The sequence below is a fragment of the Macaca nemestrina genome, chromosome 1 (genome assembly GCF_043159975.1).
Source record: "Macaca nemestrina isolate mMacNem1 chromosome 1, mMacNem.hap1, whole genome shotgun sequence".
Classification (NCBI taxonomy): domain Eukaryota; kingdom Metazoa; phylum Chordata; class Mammalia; order Primates; family Cercopithecidae; genus Macaca; species Macaca nemestrina.
Window position 1 is genome coordinate 196,973,013 of NC_092125.1, and position 21,767 is coordinate 196,994,779.

The 21,767-nt window shown below is 50.5% G+C and overlaps 1 protein-coding gene across 1 annotated transcript in view; it reads left to right on the forward strand.

Moving 5' to 3' along the window:
* The window catches only part of LOC105494730 (glutamate ionotropic receptor kainate type subunit 3), a 239,479-nt gene that overhangs the window by 150,088 nt on the left and 67,624 nt on the right, over nucleotides 1–21,767 (forward strand). Inside the window, exons 3-5 of the mRNA XM_011763465.3 lie at nucleotides 3,830–4,087; nucleotides 12,358–12,539; nucleotides 14,895–14,948. Coding sequence (XP_011761767.1) covers nucleotides 3,830–4,087; nucleotides 12,358–12,539; nucleotides 14,895–14,948 — 494 coding nt within the window. The remainder of the gene's footprint in view (nucleotides 1–3,829; nucleotides 4,088–12,357; nucleotides 12,540–14,894; nucleotides 14,949–21,767) is intronic.

Below are 21,767 nucleotides of genomic sequence, written 5' to 3' on the forward strand. Positions count from 1 at the left end.
TTCCGGGAAAAAGAATAGAAAGAGAATATAGTGGGACAGAAACCAGAGACATCAGGGGACAGCTAGAAGGTTCAAAACGGAGGCAGGAGAGAGTATGAGGGAAATCTACACGGTTTACGGGATGTCCACAGCCTCAGGCTTGGGCAAGCCCTGGACTGGTGTCATTCACTGTTATCATCTCTTCCATGTTGGTACCCAGCTCCCATGGTTGCAGAGTGACTCACACATGGACTCCTTCCTCAGGAAGTGCCTAATCTGAAGGGGACAAGGTGGTTGGGGAAGATAAGCAACACCCCCAGATGGCAGAAGAATAGCACAGATGGGCAGTGAGGGTGCAGGTCTGAGCATGGCCTCCTTGGGGAGAGGGAACTGAAAAAAGAACTAGTCCTAAATTTGACAATTCACGAGCAAACATGGAGTTTCTGTTTTTAAAGCATTTATTATCACTGTGGTTTGTCTCGCACACTCGCTCACACCAAGGGCTACCCAAAGCTTATTGACTTGAAGGTGATAAGAGCAGGAACAAGATGGTGCTTCCCTGACTTGGCTCCCAGTCCCAGAACTACAGAAGCACCAAAAGGATGACGTGCCTCCTGTTGTATGTGCTCTCCTGCACCTGGCCTTGGCCACAACGAATCCTGGGTCGCCCAGGAGATGCCCTCTGTGCTGGCACTGCTGCTGTTCTGCTCCGTGTTCCAGGGGGCTCCCGCAGACTCCTAACAAAAACTAGCCAGCTCTTCACATTGCTATATCTTTCACCTTGCCCGTAAGTGGCAGTGTCTGGTGTTCCCGGTAGAAGTACAGATTTCAGGAAAAATAACTTATTTATATAATATCTCCCATTTCCAGGAGGCAGTGGGAGTGGTGGATGTGAGTCAACAGGAAAAACACACCAAGATCACATATTCTGATGGATTCAAAACTACCCTGTATCTCTGGATCAATCTGGATCATCCTTAAGCCCAGGCAAGAGGGACCCTTTCCCAGGGCCTGTGCTTTGATGTCTTGCCTTCTGCCTCCTCTGGTTGGCCTCTCCTCTCTGGACAAGGAGTCAGTGGGACCAGGGGACATACCCACCAGGAGCCTGTGCCCTGCCCTTCCAGACTTTCCTCTAAGTATCTAGAACCTTAAATTTCCTGCCCACTTGGCCCTGAGCCCACTTCTAGGATGTGCATGGGCCTCTTCCTTGGGTCTCTCTTCCAGAGGGAAAGCCATACTTCCAGAAGGTGCACTTTTAGGCCCTAGGAGTGACTAAGGGGCAGCTGTTTGCAGTGGGTGTAGACAGTGTTTGGACATAAGGACTGGGGTGTCCACAGAGAGTGCAAGGCCCCTTATGGTTCAGGATGGAACCAGTAGTAAAAGAGAAAGGGGGAGGATGGGGTCTTGGTGCCACCTCCCTCCATGTCACTGTGTAGGAGAAGTCTCCATCCTCACCTGACTTTCCAGATTGTGATGAAGGTCCATTTGTCAAGGTAAGAGAAAAGGACATGTTTCATTTTACAGTTTTTTAGCTTAACTAACAACATGTAACTATTTAGCCATATGGTATGTGGGCTTCCACTTATACTCTGGCCCTGGGCCCTGCAAACCTTAGGGGTAGGCCTGTGCCCAGTGGATCATTCCAAGAGGCCCTTGAGGCAGCCAGGACATGTCTGAATCCAGTGTATTCATTCCTGCTTCAGTGTTCTGTCCTGCCTCCTCCTGTGTGCATCAGATGTCCTACGTGTGCACGTAGTGTCATTCCCCTGTCCACAGGTAGCTGAGCTTGCTCATGCGCTGTTGGTGAATCTCTGATGATTACAAGTGACAGAAAACCAAAACCTAAACGGCGTAAGTCTTGGTTCATGCAGATTATAAGTCCAGGGTTTTGCCTGATCGGCGACTCCTGTGTTTTCTCTCTCTTGGCTCTGCTCAACCCACACTGACTATGTTCAGTCACCCCTCTTTCTGTATGAGCACAAGATGGCTACTGCAGCTCCAGCTCTTAGTTCCTTGAAGGTTCACTTAAAGAGGGAGATGCCCCTTTCTCAGTCCAGTGGATCTCATGGCATCCCACTGGCTCTGACTGGCCCACAACTGTCCTCTAAACCCATGGCTGTGAACTAGAAGGTCAGTGAGTGTTTTTCTGGGTGCAAGCCGCATTCTTTGCACCAATGGGTTGACAGTGGAAAAGAGGGGTGAAGCCCCAAGGAAAATTGGAGACGGTTGAGGATAAAAGGGAGAATGCCTCCTGGGGAGCTCTCCCAACTACCCCAGAATGACTCTGAGAGGTCCCCTTTTAATGGATCTTTTAGGCAGAATCCCCCACTTTGAGTCCCAGCTGCCCTGGGTTTGCTCATTTGATGCTCTGCTGTGCCCACTGATGTTCGACCATCCCAGACCAGTGGGAAAGCATCTGCTGCCTCATCTGCCTAAGTTTTTGGACTTCCCCAAGAACCTGAACTGTTTGAAGGCAGTGATTCAGCATTCATTCAACATTTGGATGATGATTCGGCACTGTCGATACAGCAGTAAACTACATAGATCAAGGCCCTGCCTCTTTGGAACTTACATTCTACTGGGAGGAAAAAGTCAACCAATGGACAACTTACAGTGATTGTTTAATAAGGAAGGAAATAAACAGGGCATGGGGGGACAGGGATTGCGATCATAAGTTGCACAGTGATGGCCTCCCTAGTAAGACACAGACACAGAGGCCTCAAGGAGGAGGAGGAGGGAGTCTGGAGGCTCTATGAGGGAAGAGCATTCCAGCCAGAGAGAACAGTGCAAATAGGCAGGAGTGCACTTAGCATGTTCAAGGAGCATCATGGAAGCCAGTGGGGCTTGAATGCTGTGAGGGAGGGAAAGAAGGATGGGAGATGAAGTCAGAAAAGTGGTGGTGGGGACAGGGAAAGGAGGAGCCGCAACAAGCAGGATCTCTGGCCACTGTTGTGACTTTGGCTTTTGCACTGAGGAGCCCTTGGAGCAAAGGAGTGACATAATCTACCTTACACTGTGGAATTCTCACCCCGGCTGCTGAGTGCAGAATAGACAGGAGGGAGGATGACTGAGGAGGCTTCTGCAATAATCCAAGCGAAAGATGATGGATGGCGGCCTGGATCAGGGTGGGTGTAGGGGCTGGGAGTGGCAGAAAGTGGTCAGGTTGTGATGTATTCTGCAGGTGAAGCCACAGGAGTTGTTGATGAATTGGGGTATTGGATATGAGTGAATGAGAAAAATCAAGACAGACCCGTGGCTTTTGGCATATGGGTCCAGGGACAATGGAGCTGCTGTTTATTGAGGTGGAGGAGGCTGGGAGAAGAGGGGATCCTGTGCTGGACATGTCAGATCTGATGTGTGTGTCAGTTATCCAACTGGTGATGTTGGGTAAGAGGTGAGATGCACAGGTCCAGGGAAGGAAACAGGCCAGACTGAAGGTTGAAGTTGAAGCATCATCAGCCAGCAGATGTTTGATTCTATTTGTTTCTCAAGTTCCCCCCAGAACAGGACCTGACACAGAGCTGGTGATGCTAATCCCAGGATAATAACATCAAAGGTGGTGATCACTTCTTTGTCATGGGCACTTCCAAGGAAAAGGGACGTACCCTGGCACTGTGCTCCAGTCTCCCACTACCATGTCTTTCCACCTTCATGTGGTCTTGCAAGGCAGGGACTGTTAGAACCCCTGTTTTCGGATGAGGAAACTGAGCTTCGGAGAGCTCATCCATTGTGCACCCACCGACGGTTCCAGTTGCTGTTTTTCCCACATGTTTATAGGATCATCAGCATCACTGTCCCCATACCCACAGCCCCCATGCTGACCCCTGTGCTGCCCTACCCTCTATTACAGCCTGTGACCAGCTGGCGCTGGGCGTGGTGGCGATCTTCGGGCCGTCACAGGGCTCTTGCACCAACGCCGTCCAGTCCATCTGCAATGCCCTGGAAGTGCCCCACATCCAGCTGCGTTGGAAGCACCACCCGCTGGACAACAAGGACACCTTCTACGTGAACCTCTACCCCGACTACGCCTCACTCAGCCATGCCATCCTCGACTTGGTCCAGTACCTCAAGTGGCGGTCGGCCACCGTGGTCTATGATGACAGTACAGGTGGGTGGCCAGGCCTGGCTAGGCTGGGAGTAACGGGTGAGGGGGGCAGAGGCCCAGGATCAGGCTCTTGTCTGTTTGTCCAGCACAGCTGCCCCTGGGGAAGAGGCTGTGTTCCATACCCCAGTTCCACTCGGTTATGCTGATGTTCACCTTTGCACCCACTCACACCCCATGTACCCCAGCCACACTCACATCTCACTCAGCCCCAGCCCACCTCACCCCTGCCTCACACTCACCTCCTCCTCTAGCAGCACAAGTGCTCAAATCTGCACTGAGCAGCACACACGTCTGCAAACCACGCCCACACCTGCCCACGCTCTTACATTCACACATTTCCATCTGCTGCAAACACATCCACCCTCACACTTGCACAATCACACACATAGCTTACGGCGTGGTCTAGTGTTATGTGTATACACACTGGAGACAGACCACCTGGGTGTAAATCCCAGCTGTATCACCTGCTGGCTGTGTAGCCTCTTTGTGCCTCAGTTTCCTATAAAATGTAAATCTGTAAAATATGGGATTACAAGATGACAGTGACAAGCACTGACATGCAGTGAGCACTGAAGGTTGGTTCTTCTCATCCTCCTCACACCTGCACCCGCCACACACACACTCTTCTCTACCCTCACTGACACACACAGACACCTGCACATGCCCAGCTCTGCTCACACACACACCAGCCCCTGCCATACCCACTTGACCGCTGACCCCAGCCAGGGCCAAGCCTGTAGACTTCAGCACCAGGCTCTTGTCTCATCCTGCCAGGACAGAGGGAGGAGATGGGCTCTGGGGCCTGTAACTGTGAGCCACGGGCCTAAAGCTGGGCTCCCTGATGTGGCTGCACCTGTCCCACATGCTCTGCCAGTGGGAACTAATGCTGCCCACATTTTTCTGGGTAGGACCCACCAGACCCACTCCTGCCCTGCCTTCCAAGTCCAGCCTGGACCCTGCTTTCCAAGTCCAGCCTGGACCCTGCCTTCCAAGTCCAGCCTGGACCCTGCCTTCCAAGTCCAGCCTGGACCCTGCCTTCCAGAAAACCCTTGCTCCAACGTGATACCCCCTGCCTCTCAAGTCCCAGACCCTTAGAGAGGGCCCAGAGCACACACTTAGCAGATAACCACCAACAAATCCAGCAAACGCACTCTGGCCCTTCTTTTGGATCTCATTCATTGCTGGGAGCTGGAGATATTGGAATAAAGAAAACCCACTCACTCTGTCACCCAGGCTAGAGTGCAGTGGTGCTCACTGTCACCTCGGCTGTCTGGGCTCAAGAGATCCTCCCACCTCAGTCTCCCAAATAGCAGCACCACACCTGGCTAATTTTGTATTTTTTGTAGAGCCAAGCTCTGGCTACGTTGCCCAGGCTGGTCTCTAACTCCTGGGTTCAAGCAGTCCTCCCGCCTCAGCCTCCCAAAGTGCTGGGATTACAGGTGTGAGTCACCACACGGCACCAAAACTCAGTTCTTGGTCTTGGCAAGCACTATGTTGTAGGGAAACACAAACAGGGGACAACATAGCCATCTCCATGAATGGAGTCGTCTCCATGTAGCTGTATATACAGAGAGCTAATGGTCTGCCATAAGTCACAAAAAGAGCAAGCAGGGAAGGGAGAGGGGAGAGAAGAGCCACTGAGGGCGCTGACCGCTGTCCAGTCCCTGCCTTCATCCTTAAGTCATCCTTGTGAGGGTGTGTGGGGCAGGGACAGACCTGGAGAGTCCTCTAGAGATGGAATTCATCCATGCTTCTGGATTCATCTCCTAAAGAAGGCTACTGTTTACGTGCTGCAAACCAAGTGATGCAAGTGTGATCTCATTTCATTTCATGTAAATTTCATAATAACTCCCTGGAGCGATGAATTAGAAATGAGAAAACTGAGACCCAAAGAGGTCACACGCCTTGTGCACTGTCACCCAGCTAGTGAGTGCCAGAGCCAGCACGCACCTAATAGGCCTGTTTGAGCCTAATGTCCATGCTGCTAGCCAGCATGGAGCTGTTTCTTCTCCTCCTCTTTATTTCCAAAGACTTGAGTCCCAAGACATTTCTTAGCCTGGCCTCTTAAGAGAGAGTGACCTTGGCAAGTCACTTAACCCATCTGGCCTTGCTCTGCCCACGTGTCAAGAGCTGCTGCATCCAGCCTTGAAAGAACCCTCCAGCTCTCAGCTGCCTGTGATTCAATGTCAGCTTTTGATTACCTCCTAATGGGGACTGGAAATAGTAGGGAGAGACTCCCTCAGAAAAGACAATTGGAAAGCTGTTTATTTAACTCAGGCTTCTACAAGCATCTATTGAGTTCCTGCTATTTCCAAAGCACCCGACAGGGATCCCCAGCCCGGCTTATTCGCCCCAGCACAAAGACCGTGCCATTGAGGGGCACCCCTGCCCACCTCCCAGCCACTCCAGTGTTTCAGCTGCATTGTGGAGTTGTTTCTTAATGTACCACTGTGAATGGTTATCTGTCGATGAGTCTGTTTCTGCTTCCAGGCCAGGAGCTTTCAGTGCCTCCAGGATTTAACACAGGGTCTGGTACAATGTAGATGTTTTTCATTGTTTGTTGCACTGAGTTGGATTGGATTGAATCGGATTAGATTGGATTGAATTGGAAATCAAGTTGAATTAAACCCTAATTAAATATTGAAGGAAAGAGTATACAGGTGAAGAAACGAAGATGTTGTTATCCTGTCTTCTTTTGAAAAGTTAATCTGAGTATAGAAGAGTGGGTGTCTGCCCAGAGGTCGCACGTAATTCTAGGCAATCAGAGCTAAGAATGAGACAGCACATACATTTAGTCAGAGCCAGACCGCTTGGGGAGAGGAAGCTCTATGGCCTTGGCTGGTCTGAGCTGACTTACCAGAGGAGGAGCAATTGGAGCAGGGCCTTGAGGATAGGTGAATGAGAGGAATCACGAGGGAATTACAGGTGTAGGGAATAGCACGAGCAAAAATTAGGTTGGACTGTACCTAGCAGCTTTACCAAGAGGACAGCCTGACTAGGGGAGAGGATTCAGGTATGGAAGGTGGGAGGAAAAAGTCAGATTAACAGAGTGTAGCTGGCTATGCAATGTCTCTGATGTCCAGCCTCAGAGTTCAGGTTTTATCTTTAAAGCAGCCAGGTATCATTGAGTATTGCTGAGCAAAGGAGTAGAATAATCAAAGCAGAGTTTTAGAAGGTGGTTCTAAGAGCAATGCACAGGAAGGGTTGGAAGGAGAGCCTAGAGCAAGGAGACTAGAGCACTAGATCACAGGGGGCTGCACTGGTCCAGGCAGGAGCAAAGGAGGCCAGATTCAAGGGTTGCTTGGAAGAGGACATGGGGCCAGAATGAAAGGGAAGAAAGGGATATGAACAGGGTAATGTTGAAGACATGTAACTGGAATATCGTGGGTACAGAGTGGTCAGAGCAGACACTGACATAGTCTAGATGGAGGGTGGAGGAAGTGGCTTTGCAGAAGAAAAGGTGCTTTGTCGTGATGATGGATGCTATGCTAGCAAAACTGGTCAGAGCTGATGCTCAGGTCTGCAGCTCTTACCCACAAGTGCCTTTAGCGCTGACTATTAAGTACATGTCACTTTATTCTCTGCTCTGATGGCCTGGAATTACCTGTGACCACTGGGCGGGCACCCACTCCTCTGGAATACAATTAACTTCTCAAAAGGAGGTAGGATAACAACATCTGCATTTTTTTCATCCTTATACTCTTTCCTTCAATATTTAATTAGAGTTTAATTCAACTTCATTTTCCATTTGATTCAGTTAAATTCAACTCAATTCAGTTCAACAAATATTTAAAACATAGGGGAGTCCATGGGGCAGTGGGTTTGGTCAAGAAGACAATGTGTACTAGGGATTCAGGGTTGGCGCCTGTCAAATAATATAACCTTGATGATGTATAGTGGGTAGAAAGAAGTGTGCTCCCAGAATCCGGGTATGTCAAAGGGCAGGACAATGTATGGGTCATCAAACCCATGGAGTGGGAAGTACTCCACAGTGGGCTTTGGCTGTGTTTGCTTTGGAGATTGTGTGCATTAGGATGTTTTGGCTGCAAGTAACAGACAGCCCAACTCACATTAACTCAAACAATAGACAGTTATCTCCCTGACAAGAATTCAGGAGATGGGCCTTTCCTCGGCTGATTTAGCAGCTTGGCAAAGTCAGGGTGCTGGGTCAGTATTGCCACAGTTCTTTTGGCCTTCAGCTCATAGTCACAATAGGGCTGCTGAAGCTCCGAGCATGCAGTAGGTGGCATACAGGAGGTAGGGGCCAAAGGGATTTTTCTTCTTCATTATTTATTTATTTTAGAGACAGGGTCTCATTCTGTCACCCAGGCTGTAGTGCAGTGGCACGATCATGGCTCCTGGCAACTTTGAACTTCAGGGATCGAACAGTCCTCCCACCTCAGCCTCCCAAGTAGCTGGAACCACAGGCACATGCCCTGCTAATTTTTAGATTTTATTATAGAGACAGAGTCTTGCTGTATTGCCAAGGCTGGTCTCAAACTCCTGCCTGAGCCTCTCGAAGCACTGAGATTATAGGTATGAGCCACCATAACCAGACCAATGAGGTTTTTCTTAATGTGACTCATGCCTCTTATCAGAGAGGAAGATCTGTCTCAGAACCTTCTAGAAGACAATCCTGTATAGCTCACTGGGTCCATGGCTAGTATTCTAGACATTGTCAGATGGAATGGAATTGCCACGGATTGGCTCCTGCCAATCACATGTCATTTCATGGGACTGGTGCATTGTCACCCAAACACAATCACAGTTATTTTATTATGCTAGAAGAGAGTGCATTTGTTATTTCTTTATATAATAATGCTGTGTAACAAACCACCTCAAAAACTCAGTGGCTTAAAATAATAAGCATTTGTTTAACTCACAAGTCCACAGGGTCAGTGATTTCTTGAACTTCCAGGTCATTTTTCTGGGCTCACCTGGATCACTCACCTGCTTGGGGGTCAGCTGGCTGTTGGTTGATCTAGGCTGGCTTGACTGAGATGGCAGGTGTAGTCAGCTCTCCACATGTCTCTCATCCTCCAGCAGGATAGCCCAGGCACATTGCAGAGGGGCAAGAGAGCAAACCCAACGTACAATTCCATTTCAACCATTTGCCTGCATGGTACCTACCAACATCCCACTGGCCAAAACAATTCACATGGGTGAGCCCAATTGGAGGGCTCTGCAAAGTTACATGGCAAAGGGTGTGGTTATAAGGAGAGGTGAAGAATTGGGGTCACGGCTGCAATCTTCCTTAAGGGGAATGGCTACTGAGGAGGCAACCAGTGTTTGTCCCACGAGCTTTGTGCCTAATCTACTCTATGCATAAAGGCAAACTCATCTTGAGGGTGAAAGGATGGGATTAAACAAACAAACAAACAAAACCCTGGGATGAAGAAAAAGGCCTCAGCCCAGGAGCCAAAATGTTTTTCGGTCTCTAATTATGATTCCCTAATCACTTAACCTCTGTGGGGTCACTTAACCTCTATGGCCCTCAGGATTTTTATCTGTAACATTGGAATGAAAATCCTTGTTCTGTATGCCTTCTAGGACTGAGAGATGGTTAAATAGGGTAATGAATGCAGAAGCGCTTTGTGAGTGAAAAGCATGATTCCAACAACCATGATTCACTGCAGATATTTTAAGAGAGATTGATTAGGGGAGCAGCCAGGAAGGAAAGCTCATCTCAGGCAAACAAAGAGAGCCTAGTCCTCTGTTGGGGTGGGCTGAGAGGAGCCTCTGGTCTCCTTTGGGAATACACTGATGGGAAGGAGGGCTGACATTTGCTGCTGGAGAATGTGGGTCACCATGCATTACACGGAGCGATGTGCTTGGCTGACAAGAAGGCCCTGGTGGCCTCTGCTCCAGCATCCAGCCTGTCCCAGTCCTCATAGCCTGAGTCCCCAAAGCCCACGTGCCTGCTGATGCTGCACATAAGCCTCAAAACCAAACAGGGAGGAGCAAACTGTGCACCCTGGACCTCACGGGGTAACAGGTGTGAAAGGGAAGCATCATTCAGCCTAATCAAGAATTTCTGGGATACATTGGGAGGGGGATAGCCTGTGTGTGTGTCTGGGGATAGCTAGCTTGTGGCCTCCTCCTTCTGTATGAAGGTCAACTGATAGCCTCTTCTTCCTCCCCAACAAGTCTGGTATTAGGAAGCACAGGGCACCTGTTTGACCCAGACCACTCCGGGACTCCAGAGCCATCTCCCAACTCCAGCGCATGGGTTTGAGTCTTCAGTGGGCTGGGGGCTCCTGATGCCCAGTCATGGCAAAGCTTGTGTGGAAGTACTTTAGGAGGCTTAGGTTACAGGCATGTATTTCTGTCCCCGAAGCAAAGTGAGATGATGGACACCAATCAGATTGCTTTCCTGATGTCCAGCCCTCAGGAATGGGAATCATTGCAGAACAGACTCGGGGGTGTGTACCAGAGATTGTTTTGGAAACTGGGACTCTCTGCTGGAAGGCTTTTGGAGAAGGCTATCTGAGTGGGGTCGGGGGCACTCTCCAGATAGAGTAACAGTGGATTGCAAACTTTAATCCAGTGCAAACTGGCTTAAGCAAAAAACAGTTGGGGTGGGGGAGCAATTTGGTTTCCTTTACTGGAAAGTTTGGAGCTAATTTTAGCTTCAGGCACCATTTGATCCAGAGGCTGAAGTGAAGATCGTTAGGATTTCTTTGCTGCTTATTCTCTCTGACATCTGTCCTATTGGAATCCTTCTCAAGGTCTACGTAGGGACCCCAGACTTACAACCTCCCTATTTGAAGTTGAGTGAAAAAGAGTGTTTCTTACCCTCTTTTTGTGCCAGTTGCTCTAACACAGTTTCTGGGAGTCGACGGTATTGCACCTATCTCTGAGTCAATACCTACTCCCAGGCTGGGGCCACATGCTTTGCCCCTAGAGCTGGCGATGGACCCCTCCTGAGTCACAGAAAGTAAGCGTCAGGGAGGAGATTTACCCCAAAGGAAAATCGAAGTGCCATTAGTGGCCGGAGAGGGGGCGGTAGGGGGCAGAGGTGGAACATACTGTGTGAACTATGCGGCCAGGACCGGACATGACATTGAGTCCTGGGGATGACTAGGGGCCAAGCAGGCAAGAGGGGATGGCCCGCTTGGGACCTGGCCCTGTGCTGGCTCAGCTTCTTCTTTGGAGGGGAGGAGGGGGCGGGAAGCATATAGAGAGTAGCAAGCAGGCTTGCTCCCAGGCTATGCAGAAAGAAGTCAGCAAAAATGGACCTTGAAATAGGGACAGAAACGAACTTAATTAGAGCTAAGCAAGCCATTTGTCTCCAGGAAGTGACATTTAGTCTTCCCTAGAAGTCCCCAGATTAAGTGGTTTTACAAAAATGCCAACCAAGGTAGAGGATAGATTTTTCAGTGTGGGAGGAAAAAAAAATAAAACAGTAAGTCAATCCAATTATGGAAACTTTTGTTGAGTACCACCTGAGTGCCAGGCCCTGTGCTGGAGGTGGTGGGAACCCAGCCCCAGATATCAAGGCACTGGTGGCAGAATGACCTGGTGCCAGAGGAGGCCAGTGCTGAGGGAGGAGGCCACTGAGTTGGAGGAGAGGGTGATCTTTTCTGGACAGAGCAAAAGAGGAAGGCTTCATGGAGGAGGTGGTTGCACTGAACCTGAAAAAGTGGGTAAGGTTTAGCAAGGCAGCCTGCCCTTAGTGGGGACGAGGAGGGAGACGCAAATACCTCCTGGCCTTACCCAGTCTAGTGGTTGGCGCAGGTTAGTACCACTGAGGCTGGAGCTGCCTTTTGTGCCCATATCCTGGAAGCAGCTCGCTGGAGACGTTGAGGGAAATCATGTCCCATGTCCCATGTCTCACGATGTTGGGAGTGGGTACAGAAGAAGAAGGGTGAACTCTGATTTAGACCCTGAAGGCTTTACAGCCATTCTAAGTTAGAGAGGAGCAGAGGGGTGTGGTCAGTGGGAATTTGCTATCTGTGCCGACCTTTGAATCTACATATGTGTGTACATGCACCAGTGTGTGCACAGGCCTTAATCTACATATGCACATGTGTTGATAAGCCCAAGTGTATTCCTGCCCATATCAACATGCACATGCATGTAGCCATGTGTTTGTATGTGCACACACATACCCAGTGTTGTCCATGCACGTGCACAAGTCTCTGGGCCACGTATCTGTGTGTGTCTGTAGACCTGTGGCCATGGGCATGTGTGTGCACACAAGTCTGAGTGGATGCCTGGAGCTGTGGATACATGCGGTACACATGTGTCTTTTGTGCTCCATGGCGCCTCAGGGCTCATCCGACTGCAGGAGCTCATCATGGCCCCATCGAGATACAACATCCGCCTGAAGATCCGTCAGCTCCCCGTCGACTCTGACGACTCGCGCCCCTTGCTCAAGGAGATGAAACGAGGCCGGGAATTCCGCATTATCTTCGACTGCAGCCACACTATGGCAGCCCAGATCCTCAAGCAGGTGTGTGAGTGCTGGCCAGCGGGAGGGATGATTGGGAGCTGCTGGCCACTTCTCCCACCTCCCCTTCCCAAATTCGGGTGTGATGCTGCCAGATCTAAGTTTGACTCCTAGCTCTGCCACTTTCCTGCTATGTGACTTTGGGTGGTCACTTTGCCTCTCTGAGCCTCATTTTCACAAGCAGCAAAACGGACACTGCAGTCTTTACTGTGTGAGTTGGCGTGAGGATGGATGATCCGCCCAGCCAGGCCTGACACAGGGAGAGTGCTGAGTAGACGCGAGTTTCCATCCCACCTCAGCGCTGGTTGGAGGCAGAGGCTGCCGGGAGGTGCCCATAGCCACACAGGAGCAGAGCACTCCAGGAAGCAGAGAGGCCTCAGATTCTCAGGAACAGCCCCCAGAATGCCTCACTGCCTCCTCCAGTGACTAATTCCCCGTAGCCCACGGCACTTGGTGTTACTCTCCTATTACTGGAAGGTTTATCGAGGCTCTCGTACCATCTGCTCAGCTCTGCAGCAAAAGAGGGGGAGGAGAATGGCTCTCAGTCGCGGATGGGCCTTCGTTCCCAAACACAGCTCAGCATGGCCTGCTGGGGATGAGAGCCAAGCTCCGCCAGTCACCTAAGAAAATAAACAGTGAAATCGCCTACCACCCCCTCCAAGGGTGCCACAGCTGAAACCAAAAACACTGATTTGAGCTGGTGCTTTTTATAAAAGGCAATTATGTCATCCCCAAAAGCATTTCTGGTGATTGGAGGTGGCATTCTGTGGGGCTTTGACACATGACCCTCAGGGTCCAGGTGATTTAAGGGGTGCAGGAGGAGACATGCTGAACCGGGGCATTCTCAAGGCCTTGAGGGGCTCAAGTCCCATCCTCCAGTTGGGCCCCATCAGGGTGCCGGGCCTGAATGGCAGCCTCTATCCCCAGCTCCCCGCAAAGGAAGCTCCTTTATGCCACACTTAAAAGGCTCATTTGAGGGTTTGAGTTCTGCTTCTGCCCTTTCACGTTGTGTGCCCTGGAGCAAGCGGCCCAGGAGTCATTCCCCTCCTCTGTAGATGGGGTTCATAATCCCCGTCTCATACTATTATGGAGGCTTCAGTGCAAGGAGGAAAACATCAGGAGTTTCTTCTGACACCCAGCAGGCAGTTGACACCTGGCGTTGGGCATCTTTCAAGCTGCTGTCGAGGAAACATACACTCCCCAGAAAGCCCATAACCCTCAGCCTCCCGGTCAGCTGTGCCCAGTGCCTCTCCTCCCCCTCCACGGCATGTGTAACAGAGGAATGGTGACAATCACGGCTTTGGTTTACTGAGCAGCTGCTCTCTGCCGGGTCCATGTAGCTCGTCATTTACCACCACACTGGGAAACAGGGACAATTCTCTTGCCCAATTTATAGGTAAGGAAACTGAGGCTCAAGGGGAAAGTAATGGACCCAAGGTCATCCAGGCAGGAAGCCAGAAGGGACTCCCAGGTCTGTCTGATTTTAAAACTTCTGGAATTAGAAGTGAAGATTCTGTGCTCAGCCAAAGTCAGATTTAAACGAAGTTAAGCCAATCTGCTTCTTGCAGGACTTCCCTGAGCCTTTAACGTGCTGAGGTGGGCTGTGACTCTTCAAAGGTGGGAGGGAATGGGCAGCATTTGCAAAGTGTACTTGACCCGGTGACATTTTCCCCCAGAGCCCTCTGTGGGCCCAGCATTCTGAGGAACTCTGTAGAAAATGCATTATAGTCATTAGTATAATAGATTATAGGCTTCTAATAAAATACGTAGACTTCATGATGGTGGACAGTAAGAATTCCACAGTGGCCACGTGGCCTGCTTTGTGGTCAGCCAGGATTAGGGGAGCAGGGATGTCTCAGCCCTTCTTGGGGAGGCTGAAGTCAGACCTCCCAGCTCAGGCCTGACTGGGCCAGGGGGTTAGCGAGGTTGGCGGGAAACGTACTCCTCTGGATACAGGACAGGGAGCTCAGCTGAGTGGAGTCCAGGGCACTTAAGAAGGCAGCCTCGGACTGATGCCATCAGCATTTCTCTTAAGTGTGGCAGGCCGAGAGACGCTTACTCAAAAGAGGCAGCTAGACCCCACGGGCCCTGCAGAATTTGGAATCTTTGAAGAATGTGACCCAAAAATCTGCATTTTAATCTGTCCCAGGTGACTTTACAGCACACTCCAGTGTGAAATCAACTGCTCTCTGCCAGGCAGTCATTGTCACTGTTCAGAGGTGGTCTCAGAGGACACCCCACTCCAAGCAGCCAGCCTTCCCCAACCCACTGCCAGTCCCATTCTCAGCCCTGGGTGGGGATTGGGGGAGGGCTGCTCAGGGGTTCCCTGCTGATCACTAACACTCTGCTTTTCCGTAGGCCATGGCCATGGGCATGATGACTGAGTACTACCACTTCATCTTCACCACTCTGGTAATGTACCTCTGGGTCCTGGCACAGGAAAGGGGTGGGACTCTCTTGGATCAAGGTCATTGTGGCTTAGCCTGGGCCAGCCCACTGAAGACAATTGCTGCAGCTAGAGGAGACCCAAGCTGGACTTGCTTCCTCAGGCTGTAGGGGTGGCCCCAGGTAAGGGCACAAGTATGTCTTTGTGACCTGCCCACTTTTGAGAGGCAGCATCATATTATAATTAAGGACATGGATTCTGGAGTGAATGTGAACACCAGCTCCTCTGCTCACCACTGGTGGTTCCTTGGCTAAGTCACTTAACCTCCCTGCCTCAGTTTCTTCCTCTGCAAAATGGGCTTCTGCCTCCTGGGATTACTGTGAGCACCAAATGAGTTAATAAGGTAACACGCATTGCCTGGTACATGCGGAGTTCTGGAAGTATTCATTACTATGATTATCATGACGCTCGGTTCCTAACCCACACTTCCCCACGCATGTCTCGGGCTTCACGGGAATTGTCACTTTGGATTCTGTCCACATTCATACTGAAGTCTGCCCACTCACTGTCAGCTAGCCCAGCCCACCTACAGGCTCCAGATGGGTCCTGTCCAAACTCTGAGAACATTTAGGGCCATTTAAACCCATTAGGATAATTAGCTGTGGCCTGAGATCAGCAGAATAAAGAGATTCCTGTGCCAAAAGGGCACCCACCCTGAGCCATCCTGCCTTGCAGATAGACACCCTCAGACCCTGCTGGGGCCCCGGGCAGACTAGTCCACCCATCCCAGATCTGGGGCGAGTGACAGCCTCACTGACTGCCCTGTCGCTTTTCAAAAAACCTCCTGCAGTATGTGTCAGCCCAGCCACTGCAGCCCTGCAGACCTCTAACCATATTCATTCATTTATCCAGCACCCAGCTAGCTTCCCCTAACCTAGGAGCCCCTAGGTTCCGAGGGTCTGGTGGAAGGTGGGAAGTTTGACGCAGTCTTACAGAAAAGCAGATCTTGAGCTAGGCTTCAAATGGTCCATAGGAGTTCACCAAGGGAGAAAGAGGAAGAGCATTGTATGCAGAAGGAACAGCATAAGCGAAGGCCAAGAGGCAAGTTAGCTCTTCGTGGTATGCAGGAGCTGGCTTGATCCAGCGGGTGAGAGCCAATTGCATTATCTCCTCCTAAGCCTGTGTCATGTTGGTAGCTTGAAATCACTGTGATGGGAGAGCTTACACGCGCTCACACAATGGAAGTGAGCAAATGCTACAAATAAGGGCCCCTCCCCCAGAGAGCTGGTTATTAAGCACTTATGCTCCCTACAGCCCCTCCCTCTGCACCCTGTGTCCACAGCAGAACTCAGGGGCCACCCTGAGATTCTCCTGATCCAGGGCTCAGACCTGGGGACCTGCCAGGAGCCATACTGGGAGAAAGGGATCCTGGAAGCTGGCAACTGAGATCAGGCAGGGTGAAGTCAACTCCCCTGAATCCCTTCTGGATTTCCGACCACCTAAACTGGCTGCTTCTTGCCATGCTGTCTCCTGGAAAGTCAATGGAGGCTTAGCATGAGGCTACCAGACCCCTGAAACTCTACCTCTGTCCAGAGCTGGGAGCAGTGCAGAGGAGCAAGACTGGGAAGGTGGGTGGGGCACATTCCGGGGGTCCACAACCTTCTCTCCACTCATGGCAGCCCTCCCTATCCCATCCTGAGATCCTTGGGTGCTAAGAACAACTCCTGGACCCGGGGACACTAGGATCCTCTCTCTAAGGCCTTCGATCTTGAACCCAGTGGCCAATGGCATTAATGGCCAGGGTACTGGGGTCACTGGGATGGTGCCTTCCCCAGAGTCTTGTCCTGGAAGGTCAGCCAGGCTGCAGGGCTGAGGGGCCAAAGCTTCAGGCCCTGCCATTTGGCCAGCTCAAGGACCCACCCGCTCTGGCCTCGGAATGAGGCTTGAGCCAGGCAGAGATGCTTTTAATAGGATATTTACAGCTGGGACTGGGAGCAAGGCCCAGACGGGGTTTAATCACAGGCCCTGTGCGTGCAGAGTGGGTGGCAAGGGCAGTACTCAGGGTGGGTGAAGGAGATAGGTAGATTTTTTTCCTGCTCTGACCACACCCAATTCTACCGGAACCTCCCAATGCCCCAAGGCTTTCTGCTTGGTGGCCCTATCTTGTATTCCGTGTTGGATCCATCTCTGTACACCCCTCCCACCCAAGTGCCTAGCTCAGTGCCCAGGACCTTAGAGAGCATTCTTTCTGTCTTCCCACGGGCAGACCTCAGTTGACTGGCCAAGAAGTAGTCATCTGTCCCAAGGGTGGTTTCTGCAATCTTGCTGGTGACACAACCCCCACGCTGGGAGCATTTAGCTATGTGGAGGCCAGTCATCTATTTGCCACCAAGACTGGAAATTAGTGAGTGGGGATCAGGGATGCTGGACATTCCATGATGGGCAGGATTCTGGAGATGAGTCGTCCAGCCCCAGATGCCTATGGTGCCCCATTGAGACACACTGACTGATACTCAGCCAATCCACAACTGGACCCGGGAAAGTGGGTGATAATCAGAGAAAGAGATGGTGAGAAGAGGCAAAGGAGGAATGGATGGACAATTGGGATATGATGTACCCAGGGCAGCTGTGGTGTGCTGAAGTCTCTAGGGAACTGAGACTAGCCCCGGCCAGTGTCCATTTTTCTTCATTTTCTTAATCATTCATTGATTCATTTATCCAGCAGCCATATACAAATGCTCTCCAAGGTCCTGGGCACTGCACTAGGCACTTGGGTGGGAGGGATGTCCATAGATGGACACACAAAGCTCACAAGCTGGTGGCTTCCTTCATGTGTATAAGAATCAAGAACTGTGCCCAGTTAACCTCTCTGTTCCCAGCGCCCTAATAGAACCTGGCACATGGTAGGTGCTCATTAATGTCTGGATGGATGGACGGACGGACAGATTGATGGATGGATGACTGTAATGCAATGTGGAAAGTAATCAGTGAAATTGTCAACACATCAGAGCAGTCAGTTAAAACCACTCTGATGCCAGTTGACCTGAGTTAGAATTGAGACTCTTCCACTCCCTTGGGCAAGTTACTTAACCTCTCTGTGCCTCATTTTCTCATCTATACAATGGTGACAGTAATATTACTACCTCAGAGGATTGTTATGCAGAGTGCATTGACATCATAAAATGCTTAGAACAATGCTTGGCACTTACTACTGTGTAAGTGTTAAATAAATAACTCCTGCTCTTGCTTGCTGTGTGCTCAACGTACCCCATCCCATCCAAAATTCAGAACAACTTTCCAAGGGAGATAGACTCTCCCAGTTTTATAGAAACGTGGAAACTGAGACTCGAAGTCACTCCGCAAGAAAGGGGCAGAGCAAGGATTTTTTCGCAGCAGGAAGCTGTCCAGCTCCAAAGCCCTCTGCTGAAACCTACCATGCTGAAAGTCCACAACAAGTGTTCCCTGGCCTCCTCTGGCCGGCTCAGATTCCACACAATGCCTGGCCATGTTGGTTCAGGCATGGTAATTGAGGTCAATGGGGAAACGGAGCCTCCTGAAATCCCAGCAGTGCCCATGCTTCACCAGTTCCAAACCCCTCTGATTTTAGGACTGGACATTGTGGCTCACACCAGTAATCCCAACTCTTTGGGAGGCCAAGGCAAGGGGATCGCTTGAGGCCAGTATAAGATCAGCCTAGGCAACATAGTGAGACCCTATCTCTACAAAAATAAAAATATTAGCCAGGCATAGTTGGGCAGACCTGTAGTCCCAGCTACTTGGAAGGCAGGCTGAAGCAGGAGGATTGCCTGAGCCCAGGAGTTAGAGGCTGCCGTGAGCTATGATTGCACCGCTGCACTCCAGCCTGGGGAACAGAGCCAGACTCTGTCACGTTAAAAAAGAAAGCAAGAAGAAAGCCCTCTGATTTTCCTCTTTACGCATTTGAGGCCAGCAGCAGGGCAGTTTGCACTCCCCATTGACTGGTGGGGAAACCTGGCATCAGGCACTCCCCGAAGTTTCATAGCAGATCAGTGACAAGAGGCCTTGGCTCCTGACTCCCGGTTCTGTCCGTGGCTGTTCCAGCTTACTGTCCTTCCTCCCCACACAATCTGAGGGTCAGAAAGAATGGACCCTTCCGGGGAGGCACAGCCCTTGCAATACACACAATTCTGCAGTGGAGTATGGGGCGGGGTCTACCAGAGTATCTCCCAGCAGAACCCCATCGGTCAGAGCACCAGCTGTGTCCCCCTGGTCTTCTCCCTCAGTCATATCCTGCTTCCGGTCTTCAGGATCCTCTTCCAGCCCTGTTGCTGATACCTCTACCTCGTGATCCTCCCTCTTTGTGCCCATTGGTCAGTTGTGGCTTATTTGGGAGCACAGTGGCATCTGGCATTTATCTCCTTCCCTTTAGGAAACCCGCATCACCAACTCTTCGCCTCTAAAAAATTCTCCAAATTTGCTTCTTCCATGCAGAAGACATTTTAATTACCCCAGCTGCCATTATCTGTTCCAACCAGCTTTGAGCCATTCCCAGATAACCTCGCATTAATCAGCCCCAGCTGAGCCCCTGGTACATGTCATGTGTAGGTAAAAGCCTGGAGGTGAAAAAAGAATTATAATAAATTAATAGATAAGCAATCACAATTAATGCCACTTCCCAGCAATAACAGTTATATCATGGGGAAGATATTTTCATCTGTCATTCCTTAAGGCGATGTTTTCCAAGCATCAGCTCCTACCCATTCAGACCCATGGGGTGCTAATGAATTAGTCTATTATGTTATGCTGAATGTTTCTAAAAGGTCCCTCGTCGATACTGAATTCAGTGTGTCAACATTTGGCATCGAGAACGCAACTTTTTGCCAAGCAGCAAGGTTGCACACAGTTCACAGTGTACAGCACTTGGGGTCTTGGCCCTGGGCAGTCTGAACAACAACAACAAAAAAACTAGAGCTGGACAAAACAGCCTCTTCACCAGCTCCCCATTGTCATTGTCCTCATGTCACGGGGATGGGGGCACTCTGTGCCTCGGGCCCTACAACACTTTGCAGCTAAGCCCAGGCTCAGGGATGACAGGGAGGAAGGTGATCCCAGGCACTGCCACCCCAACCTGCCCCCTCCTGGGCTGTGATCAGCTACAGCCTCTGTGTCAGTCTCAACAGACCAAATGCTGCCTCTGGAGACCAGAAGGGCTGTTGCCACCAGCACCCAAGCCCCCACCAAGGCCAGAGATGCTGCCCTTCACACTGAGTCAGGTTGGCCTTTGGTTACCTAGATGAGGGTGAACCGAGTCATGGAGGCCCTGGGCAGTCTAAAGCTTTGGCATCTTTCAAGCCTCAGATATCAGGTCAACACTGAATTGGAGAAGAGGCTGAACGCCATGCGAGGAAAGGTGAGGAGGGCGCCCCCTGTAGGCAGAGCTCAGCTTCTCTTCCATGGCCGCAGTAGGTCAGCCCTGGTCCCAAACTTGCATAACACCACTGTCCAAAACGAAATCCTTCCAGCTCCCCAGACCCTCCTGGTTGAAAGGCAGTTTGGAGAAGATCTCATCCTCCACCCGAGGCAGTTTACCCACCCTCTTCTCAACTTCCAGTCTGTAGATAACCCCAAATTAATCAGCCCCAGCTGAGCCCCTGCTACATGTCATGTGTAGGTAAAAGCCTGGAGATGAAAAAAGAATTATAATAAATTAATAGATAAACAATCACAATTAATGCCACTTCCCGGCAATAACAGTTACATCATGGGGAAGATATTGGGTTGGTTCCATTAAAAATAATAATAAAAGCCACAATGACTTTTGCACTAACCTAGTATTTTCATCTGCCATTCCTTGAAGCTCCCCCGGAGAGGAGGATGTGAAACACTTGTGGCTACTTTCCAGGCTCTTCCCGGTGATGTTTAAGTGCCCCAGGAGCCAGTCAGTTGGCTGACCCTTCTTTCCACTTTGAGTAAAAGGAATATTCAGCCCACAGCTCATAGGGGAGACAGACCCAGACACAAGCAGTTGTTACCAGTGGCGTGAAAGCCCAGAAGTCTCAGGATAAGAGCAGAATTGCCTCTGACCCACTCTGTTATGCATGTGTACAGGAGCAATCAGGAGAGGCTTCCTGGAAGAGGTGACGCTTGAACTGATTCTTGGAGAATAGCTTACCCAAGGGAGGTCAAGAAGACAGATATTCTTGCCAGGAAATAGAAGGCATACGAAGGTGCTGGACAGAGGAATGAGAAGCAGGACGAAGGGGACAGGGTTCGGCGAGACTGGGAAAGGGAGGCTAATGCAGTTGGGTGTTCCTGGGACAAAAAATGAGAGAGGGTAGGAAGGAAAGTGAGGCTGGAGGGGTGGAGAGCTTTGGAAAACTGTACTAAGGAATTTGTACTGTATTCTGAAAAGACTACAAGGAGTCGTGGAAGTATTTGAAGTGTGGAAATGACAGGCTTGGATTTATACTTTAGAAAGGTCCCTCTAGTCCCTGCCTGGAGGTGACTGCCCTGGCAGTGGGCATGAGTTGGGGGCCGGGCGGTCAGAGCCTCTGGGTAGGAGGAGATGCGTCATCACAGGGGAGAGGGAGGGCTCTGGAGCTGGGTAGCCTGCTGTTGACTCTCACTCCCCAGATACAGAAACTTGAGCAAAAGGCCTAATATCTGTGTGGTTCAATTCTTTCCCTCCTAGTAGAGTGGAGTAATAATAATAATTATAATAAATATTATAAATATAAAATAATACCCTCCTAGTAGAGTGCCCATGTAAATCAAATGAGTTAATACAAATAAGGTACTTTGAACAATGCCTACCATTCTGAGATTTGTAGGTGCTCAGTAGATGTGAACTGACTGTGACTGTTCTG